This window comes from Hemiscyllium ocellatum, chromosome 8, assembly GCF_020745735.1.
Source record: "Hemiscyllium ocellatum isolate sHemOce1 chromosome 8, sHemOce1.pat.X.cur, whole genome shotgun sequence".
Classification (NCBI taxonomy): domain Eukaryota; kingdom Metazoa; phylum Chordata; class Chondrichthyes; order Orectolobiformes; family Hemiscylliidae; genus Hemiscyllium; species Hemiscyllium ocellatum.
In genome coordinates this window covers 24946430-24956781 of record NC_083408.1, presented here as the reverse complement: position 1 = coordinate 24956781, position 10352 = coordinate 24946430, and the positions used below count along the sequence as shown (strand labels likewise).

Here is a 10352-nt window from a genome sequence, read left to right as displayed (position 1 = left end):
GCTTTTCCAGCACCACTCTAATCTAAACCAAACAAAAATCAACAGACAGGAGTGTTCCTTCCCAGTCAGCGAACACGTCAGCAGTCCAGGACATTCGATCTCAGACCTTTGGGTGAACATCCTCCAAGGTGGACTTTGGGACAGGCAAGAACACAAAGTGGCCGAGCAGAGGCTGATAGCCGAGTTTGGTGCCCATGGAGATGGCCTCAACCGGGACCTTGGGTTCATGTCACATTACAGGTGACCCCACTGCGTGTCACACACACACGAATCAGTCTGAACATTGGGATACAGACAGACAATCTCACACAGGGCACCTCACACCTTTAATGCATTATCTGGGCCGACATGGTACCTATTCAACCACCTGTTGAAGAGCAGTGCTCTGAAAGCTAGTGTTTCCAAATAAACCTGTTTGACTATAACCTGGTGTAATATAAGAAATGATTGAGGTGAGTTCTAAAGTTATAAGCAATTCATACTTCTTAATTGCCATTGTTAAAAGATAAAATGCTTGTAATAAACAGATATCTTCGTGTTGAGTACAGAAATGTGATGTATGTTTTCTTTAAACCTGCATTCATCAGTCAGGTAAATTAAGGACTTTGGATAGTTTGACTAAATATTTTCACATGTCTGACAATTCTGGAAATGGTGGGGTTTGATTTCTAGACAATGAAAGGTGTAGATACAGTGTCCAGTGTAATAGAGTGGATGCAATGCTCAGTACATTGGACAGTATTGTGGAATGGAGTGGATTCAAGGACTAATGCTGAGGAGTGGATATAGAGATCAGTGCTTTGCATTGTGTACTCTATCACATGCTTGGAGTTTGCAGTTCTGTTCTGTGAATACCATGTCCAGTGCTATGCAGTATAAACAGTGCCAAGCGCCATGCATTGGATATGGTGCCTGGTGTTGTTGTATGGATACACTGCATCATGTTGTGTTGTAGTTACAATGTCCAATACTGTAGAATGAGTATAATGCGCAGGACTGTGGAGTAGATACTGTGGTTAGTGCTGTGGGCTTAGTATAGTGGATGTAGGTTTGCTCGCTGAGCGAAGGTTCATTTTCAGACGTTTCATCACCATACTAGCTAACATCTTCAATGGACCTCCAGATGAAGCTTCAGCGAGCAAACCTACATACAGAAGCTCAACCTGAACTACAAATCTTCTCAAAACTTGCTAACTCAGTATAGTATCAAAAGTTGTGGAATAGGCACAGTGTCCAGTGTATTAGACTAAATACAATTGATAGTGTTTTGAACAAGGTATGGTGAAGAGAGCAGCATGCAATGGCATGGAGAGCGTATGCCTGCCTCTTTGTAAGATTCACAGAACAGATCCTCATCCAAAGCTGCACCATCCTTCATGTCTTCCTCCGCTACATTGATGACTGTATCAGTGCTGCTTCGTGCTCCTGTCAGGAGCTTGAGCAGTTCATCAATTTTGCCAACACCTTCCACCCAGCTCTTAAGTTCACCTGGATCATTTCTGGCACCTCCCTCCTCTTCCTGGACCTCTCTGTCCTAATCTCCAGATTCACCATGATATCTATTTCAAAGCCGCTGACTCCCACAGCTACCTTGATTACACCTCCTCTCACCACCCCTCCCCCTGCAAAAATGCGATCCCATGTTCCCAATTTCTCCACTTCTGCTCCCAGGATAAGGTGGGAATTCTACTCCAGAATTCCTCAGATATCCTTCTACTTAGGGACTGCCGTTTCCCCTCCTCAGTAATTAAGTTATAGATTCATAGAGATGTACCGCACAGAAATAGACCCTTCAGTCCAACTCGTTCATGCCGACCAGGTATCCCAACATAATCTAGTCCCATTTGCCAGCACTTGGCCCATATCCCTCCAAACATTTCCTTTCAATATACCCATCCGGATGCATTTTAAATGCTGCAATTGTACCAGTTTCCATTACTTCCTTTGGCAGCTCATTCCATACATGCGCAACCCTTTGCATGAGAAAGTTGCCCGTTCTGTCCCTTTCCTATCTTTTTTCTCTCACCCTAAACCTATGCTCTCTAGTTCTGGACTCCTCCACCCCAGGGAAAAGACTTTCTCTATTTATCCTATCCATGTCCCTCATGATTTTATAAATCTCTGTCACCCCTCAGCCTCCGACACTCCAGTGAAAACAGCCTCAGTCTATTCAGCAACTCCCGATAGCTCAAATCCTCCAACCCTGGTAACATCCTTGTAAATCTTTTCTGAACCCTTTGAAGTTTCAAAACATCCTTCCAATAGGAAGGAGACCAGTACTGTACACAGTATTCCAAAAGTGGCCTAACCAACATCCTGCACAGTTGCAATATGACTTCCCAACCTCTTTGTTCAATATTCTGACCAACAAAGAAAAGCATACCAAATGCCTTCTTCAGCACCCTATCTCCCTGCACCTCATATTTATCTAAATTAAACTCCATCTGCCACCGTCAACCCATTGGCCCATTTGTTCAAGATCCCATTGTACTCTGAGGTAACCTTCTTCGCTGTCCACTACACCTCCAATTTTGGTGTCATCTGCAAATTTACTAACTCTACCTCCTATGTTCACATTCAAATCATTTATGTAAATGACAAAAAGTAGTGGACCCAGCATTGATCCTTGTGGCACTCCACTCGTCATTGGCCTTCAGTCTGAAAATTAACCCTCTACCACCACCCTCTGTCTTCTACCTTCGAGCCAGTTCTGTATCCAAATGGCTAGTTCTCACTGTATTCCATGAGATCTAACCTTGCTAAACAGTCTCCCATGGGGAACCTTGTTGAACGCCTTACGTAAGTTTATATGGATTATATCCATTTCTCTGCCCTCATCAGTCCTCTTCTTCAAAAAAATTAAATTTGTGAGACATGATTTCCCATGCACAAAGCCATGCAGACTATCCTAATCAGTCCTTGCCTTTCCCAGTAAATGTAAATCCTGTCCCTCAGGATCTCCTCTAAAAACTTGACCACACCGATGTCAGGCTCACCAGTCTATAGTTCCCTGTTTTTTCCTTACTACCTTTCTTAAATAGTGGTACCAACCTTCTGGCACCTCACCTGTGACTATCGACGATAGAAATATCTCAGCAAGGAGCCCAGAAATCACTTCCCTAGCTTCAAACAGAGTTCTAGAGTACACCTGATCAGGTCATAGAGTCTTAAAGTCTGGGGATTTATCCGCTTTTATGCATTTCAAAACATCCAGCACATTCTCCTTTGTAATATGGACATTTTTCAAGATGTCACAATCTATTTCCCCACATTCTATATCTTCTACCCTCAAGCACCTTCCCCCAAAAGCAATAAGGATAGAGTACCCTTAGTCCTCATATATTACCCCACCAACCTCCGAATCCAATGCATCATCCTCCAATATTTCCACTACCTAGAATCAGACCCCACCACCAAAAACTTATTTCCTGCCCCACCACTACCTGCTTTCTGCAGAAACTGTTGTCTCTGTGATTCCCTTGCCAACTCTACACACCCCACCAAACTCTCCACCATGCTTGGTATGTTTCCCTGCCATTACAAGAGATGCAACATCTGCCCCGATGCTTCTCCTTTCACTTCCATTCAAGGTTCCAAAAAAGTCCTTCCACAATAGGCAAAGATTCATCTACATTTCATCCAACCTGATCCATTGCATCTGTTGCTCCTGGTGTAGTCTTTTCTATATTGGGGAGACTAGACACAGACTGGGGGACCATTTCACGGGGCATTTGTGCTCTATATGCATCAACCACCCCTTGTGGTTGCTATCCATTTTAATTCCCCTTCCCTCTCCCCCAGCAATATGTCCATCCTTGACCTCCTCCACTGTCAGAGTGAGGCCAAACATAAACTGGAGGAATATTATCTGATATTCCAATGGGGAACTTACAGCCAAATTGCTTCAATATTGACTTCCCCAGCTTCAAACAGCTCCACCACCCCCTCCTTATCTCATGCCCAGCCACCCTACACCTCTGCTCCCTGACCTGACCTGATCTATCCGTCATCCTACCAACCTATCTGCTCCACCCTTCCCAATGACCAATCACAATAACCCCCTATCTGCATTGACTTATCACCATCCCACTTACCCCTCCCTCAACCACATCCCCCTCCATCTATTTATTTCTGGACCTTCCCACCCTCCCCAGTCCTGACGAAAGGTTTCAACCCAAAACATTGACTTTCCTGCTCCTCGGATGCTGTTTGACATGTTGTGCTTTTCCAGCTTCGCATCTATTGACCTTGACTTCTGCAGTTCTTACTGTCTCCGAGCATGTAGTTATGTTCTGTGAATAAAGTGCCCGGTATGGTGGAGTGGGTACAGTGCTCAGTGCTATACAGTAAACGCAGTGTCCAGTAGGTACAGTGTCTACCTGTGAGCAGAGGATACAGTTTCCAGTGTTGGGTAGTGGACACTGTCCAGTGTTGTACAATGGGAACAGTGTCTACCTGTGAGCAAATGATACAGTTTCCAGTGTTGGGCAGTGGACAGGTTTCACTGTTCTACAGTGGGTAAAGTGCCTACCTGCAAGCAGAGCATACAGTTTACAGTGTACAGAACTATATAGTGAATGTAATGTTCAATGTCAGGCAGCAGCCACAGTGTCGAGTGTTTTACAGTGGATACAGTGTCTACCTGTGAGCAAAGGATACAGTGTCCAGTGTTCTACAGTTGGGTACCGTGTCCACCCGCAAGCATAGGATACAGATTCAGTGCACACAGGACATAGCTGTAGAGTGAACGGAATGTTTAATGTCGGGCAGCAGCCACAGTGTCCAGTGTTCTACAGTGGGTACAGTACTTGCTAGCAGAGGATGCAGTTTCCAGTGTTGAGCAGTGCTGTGTACAGAGTACAGAGCAGTCCAGTGTACAGAGCTGTATAGCGAACGTAATGTCCAGCGATGGGCAGCAGCCACCGTGTTCAGTGATATACAGTGGGTACAGTGAGTCCAGGTGGTACAGTGCCCAGTGTTGGGCAACAGGCCCAGCATTGGTCAGTGGGCACAGCGACAATGGACAGGGGGCGGAGCTGCGGTTGGACAGTGACCAATGAGCGCGGTGGCCCCGCCTGCCCCCGTGCGGCGCTGTGCTTTGATTGGCAGCCGCCCTGACTGTAGGAGCCCGCAACCGGCTGCTCACTTCTATTGGAGCAAGATGGCGGCGGTGCTCCCATCTCCTAGCCCCGGTACCGGGCACGGTACGAGAACCAGCCCGCTGAAAGCGTGAGTCCAGCCAGGGAGACACGGAGTTTGGGGGAGGCTACTGGCCTTGGCCAGAATACCACTGCACCTGGATCGGCCCGGCTGATCGCCAGCTCCGGCCAGCGGTGGCGGAGTGGGGCGGGTAGCCAGCAGCTCCCTGACAGCTTCAGTGTTGGAGCTGAGGATGCACTGGCTCAGGAGCTGCCGCCAAGGGAACGGAGCGGGATGGGATGGTTTATTTGCTGAAGGTTGTGCTCAGCTGGAAGGGCACAGGGTGACTGGGGAGATGGACAGAGATGGGTGCTGTATTGGGTGCGGCGTCTGGCCGGAAAGCTGCTGCTCATTGCCCATCTGACTGGGCTCTGGGAGGAATGAGTGTTGTTCACCATCTGCAGAGAAATGTTTGTTACCCATTTGCTGCTTGCACCCTCAAGGAGTGAAATGAATTACTGTTTCATCGCAGTTCGTTGCGTACTCGTGAGCGCCTGCATATATATATTATACACACATGTATTTTGATCTGGAATACTGGTGCGGGATCTCTACTATTTTCCCCATTGTTAAACTGTTTACTTTTTCCCAAAGTGATTTTTTAAAAAATGGACTTATCCCGTTTACTTATGAACTTGGAGGTCAGCTTTTCAACCTCGACCTTCCACAAATGGTGAATGCAATTATAAGGGTCAATTAACTCAGTTGGCTGGTTTGTGATTAACACAAACAGTGTGGGTTTAATTCCTGCACTACCTGAGATGAAGGATATGCTTCTCAATCTCTCCCCTCACCTGACGTGTAGTGACTAAGGTTAAACGATCACCAGTCTGGTCTCTCTAACGAGAGCAATTCTGTGTCTGGTAGGACGATAGCAAGTTTACCCTGACCTTTTTAAGGTCATTGTTATCTTTGGGTATTTTAATTCCGTATTCAAGGGTTCCAAAATTGCCTTTCAAGAGGGCTTTCTGTTCCAGATGCAAAGGCAGCATCAGGTTAAATGGTATGCATTATATTGCTTGCTAAAGGTTGAATGAATGGCTGCTGTGCCTAGTCACACTATTACTGTCCTGCTTCTTGACATTTTATGGTGATCATTTATTTCTGTAGGAAGCAGCCAGTGATTTCTTTTAAACTGCACATGATTGAATGTTGTAGTTTATTCTTGGATGTAATTGTGTATTTTTATTGTTGGTGAAATGGTCCACTGAATATTGGCAATCCCCTACAGAGCAGTCGTGAGCCCTGAGATCTTTAATGTTGCTGTTTATTTATTATTGGTTACTTGTTCATTGCTTTAGCAATATACTTATTTTCCTAATCCCCCATTTCATCCTCCTCCTAGGCTGTTGACGACTTTTCTGAGCTTCTAACCATGTATCGGTGCTATCACTGTAATTGCTCCTGCAGGGATAAGTGCTGTCAAGGTGTGCTCTCATCCAGATCACCTATTTCATCCTGTTTAATGTTGCACATCTCTGCTCTGGGGTAAGCTCTGCTCAGCTCCTGCTGAAAGCCTCATCCAGGTTTTTGACCTGTCCAAACTTGAACAACCTGATCTGCTCTTGTTACCATAGTGATTGAGTGGAAACTGAATTACACCAGTGTTCCCCAGAATGTTAGTGGTGAGTGAGTGGCTGAGTGACAGACAGACAGACAAGAGAAGATGGACAGATCTCTTTTAAAAGTGTCCTCTTCTGCAAGAAGGACAAATTCAAAACCGATTGGAGACATCCAAGATCAAAGCACTAGCATCTGTTGAATTACGTCATGGCTTACACCGAGGATCAAGTTTTTTTTTAAAAGAGCATTCCACATTCCACCAGACCTACACTTTCCCTAAAACCCTGTATTTCTTGTGGCTCACCCACTTAGCCTGCACATTATGGGCAATTTAGTATGACCGATCCACCTAACCTGCACATCTTTGGACTGAGGGAGGAAACTCATGCAGATGCAGGGAGGATGTGTACATGCCACTCAGACAGTGGTCCAACTCTGGAATTGAACCCAGGTCCATGGTGGTGTAAGGGAGCAGTGCTAACCACTGAGCCACCATACTGCTCCCATGTTGCTGATATGTGATGTCTGTAATTGTTAGAACGCATGGGGTCTGATGTATGCTGGACAGAGTTTTGACTTGTTCAGTTGGTGATGAACGTCCATCTAGCACTAAAGCTGTAGTCTAGAGGAAAAATATGTATGTACGAACCCGAAAGTAACCTGATCAAAGAAAAGTTTTAAGTACAGCTTATAGCCCATCTGGAAAATCTTCATACATCCTGCTCCACGTTAGAACAATAGGATCAAATGAAGTCAGTTGGATTGGACTCCTGTGTCCAGAATACTGTGTTTGATTATTATCAACACAGCTAGTTCAGTGAAAATGATGCAGAAATATGTGACCACCTGGAATAAACATAGAACAGTACAGGACCTTTTGCCATCAGTGTTGTGCTGACCTTTTATCCTACTCTAAGATCTAACAAACCAACTAATAGCCTTCATTTTACTATCATCCATGTGCCTATCCAAGTATCACTTAAATGTCCTTCATGTGTCTGACTCTACTGCTGGTGCTGGCAGTGATTCCACGCACCCACCATTCCTGTGTAAAGAACCTATCTCTGACATCTCCCCTAAACCTTCCTCCAATCACCTTTAAAATTATGCCCCCTTGTGATAGCCATTTCTGCCCTGGGAAAAAATCTCTAGTTATCCACTCTATCCGTGCCTTTCATTATCTTGTATACCTCTTATCAAGTGACCTCTCATCCTTTTTTGCTAGAACAAATGACAAAGAAAACTTACAGCCCGGGGACAGGCCCTCTGAGCCTGAGCCGATCCAAATATACTGTCTAAACCTGTCAGTCAGCTCCTAAGTATCTATCTCTCTGCTCCCCACCTACTCTTGCATCTGTCCAGGTGAATGTTAAATGAATCTACCGTGCCTGCCTCTACCACCTCTGCTGGCAACGCGTTTCAGACATCCACCACCCTCTGTGTAAAGTACTTGCCACGTGTATCCCCCTTAAAGTTTTCACCTCTCACCTTGAAAGCCTGTTCTCTAGTTATTGAATCCTTCACCCTGGGGAAAAAGCTTATCTCTATATACCCTGTCATGATTTTGTAAACCTCAATCAGGTCCCCCCCATTTCCTTTTTTCTAATGAAAACAAACCTAATCTACTCCACCTCTCTTCTATTACAGGCAACATCCTCATAAACCTTCTTTGCACCCTCTGCAAAGCGTCCACATCATTTTGGTAATGTGACGACCAGAACTGTACACAGTATTCTAAATGTGGCTGAACCAATATCTTGCTCCAATGAGAAAAGTCCTAGCTCCCTCAACCTTACTTCGTAAAACGTGCCCTGCTGTCCAGGCTGCATCCCGGTAAATCTCCTTTGCATCCCTTCTAAAGCTTTCACATTCTCCTTATAATGAAACCAAGCAGTCTTTATTGACTGGTAGAACAGCCCCGCTGGCATGTTATTCCAATAGCTGAAACTGAAATTCAAAGGCATATACAAGACGCAAATGATAAGTTGTGGATAGAGAAAGCCCAAGATTTACAAAAGTATGCTGTTCATTGTGACATTTAAACATACTATTTTTCTGAAGTCACTAAGGCCATCTCTCATCTGAAGTCAAATGGACAAAATCATCCTTCACTCATTGGACAGCGTCAACCACAAAAAAAAAGCCATTTTTCTTCCTTTTGTTAAAACTCAAATATAGGACACAACAATTCACCACAGGAATGTGCCCTTTGGCCCGTGATGTTGTGTCAAACGTGATGTAGAATTAAACTGATCTGTCTGCCCCGGTCCATATTCCTTGCATATTTGTGTGCTTATCTAAAAGTCTCTTAAATGATTCTATTGTACCTGCCTGTATCATTACCCCTGGCAGCGTGTTTCAGACTCCTGCCACTTTCAGTGTGTTTAAAAAAAAAAATTGCCTACAGCATCTTTTAACTTTCTTCCTCTTAAATGCATGCCCTCTATTTTTAGACATTTTAACTTTGGGGGAAAAGATTCTGACTGTCAACCCTATCAATGCATCTCATAATTTTATCGACTTCTGTCAAGTCCCCCCTTAGCCTCTGCCCCTCCAAAGAAAACAGCCCACGCTTCTCTAGCCTCTCCATACAGTTCATACCTTCTTATCCAGGCAGCATCCTAGTAAACCTTTTCAGACCCCCTCCAAAGCCTCCACGTCCTTCTTGAAATTTGGCAACCAGAATTTAATGCAGTACTCTAAATCTGGTCTAACCTAAGTCGTTTAAAGTGCAATGTGACATTTTGACTGAATGTGTCCTTTTATTTTGTAGTCATCACATGTAAGCAGTTAGATATTCTGAATTGGCCAAAGAAAAGCCTCGAATGGTCAAACAAAGAAGGGAGCCCCTCTGATTTTAGCAGTAATTAAAATAAAAGATGTAAAGTGCACATCTACAGAGTTAAACTAAATGTGTTTGAACTATGTTGTCATTCACTAGAATTCCAGCATCTCCCATGTTTGACACAAAGGACTGGAAAGTGTTCTGGATATAGCCATGAGATTTATTCCTCCTGAAGTCAGGAAAGTCTGTTTGTGTTTGTCTAGGTAAAGACTGATGTTTTGACCAATGAAGTTTGGTTTGTTTTCTTTCTGGTTGCTGAATGATTCATCAAGCTACTTCAGAAAGCAGTTGAAAGTTGCCCCATAGTGCTAGACGAAACCGAATAGGGAATGAAGACTGTCATCCGTGGTTTCCTGATAGCTACTACTGTTTCTGGCTATTTATACAATATTTGTTCAGTTAGCTCTAAGATCCCTGTTGTGAAGGTAAATGTGAACTCATGCCTTGATCAGTTGTCATGATTTGGAGATGCCAGTGTTGGACTGGGGTGTACAAAGTTTAAAAATCACACAACACGAGGTTATAGTCCAACAGGTTTAATTGTAAGCACATTAGCTTTTGGAGTGAAGCTCCTTCATCAGGTGATTGTCACCTGATGTAGGAGCGTCGGTCCAAAAGCTAGTGTGCTTCCAATTAAACCTGTTGGACTATAACCTGGTGTTTTGATTTTTAACTTTGATCAGTTGGATCATGATAAAGATATATCAGGAATTAAAGAATGACTAGAGTAAGATTAGAGCCAATC

The 10352-nt window shown here is 44.3% G+C and overlaps 1 protein-coding gene across 4 annotated transcripts in view; it reads left to right on the top strand.

Annotated features, from left to right (window-relative positions):
• Positions 1 to 5160: 5160 nt before the first annotated feature.
• The window catches only part of dpf3 (double PHD fingers 3), a 142709-nt gene continuing 137517 nt past the window's right edge, over positions 5161 to 10352 (top strand). For all 4 annotated transcript variants that reach the window (XM_060828288.1, XM_060828290.1, XM_060828291.1 and 1 more), the window contains exon 1: positions 5161 to 5229. In XM_060828288.1, the coding sequence (XP_060684271.1) occupies positions 5162 to 5229 (68 nt within the window). In that variant the 5' untranslated portion in view covers position 5161. The remainder of the gene's footprint in view (positions 5230 to 10352) is intronic.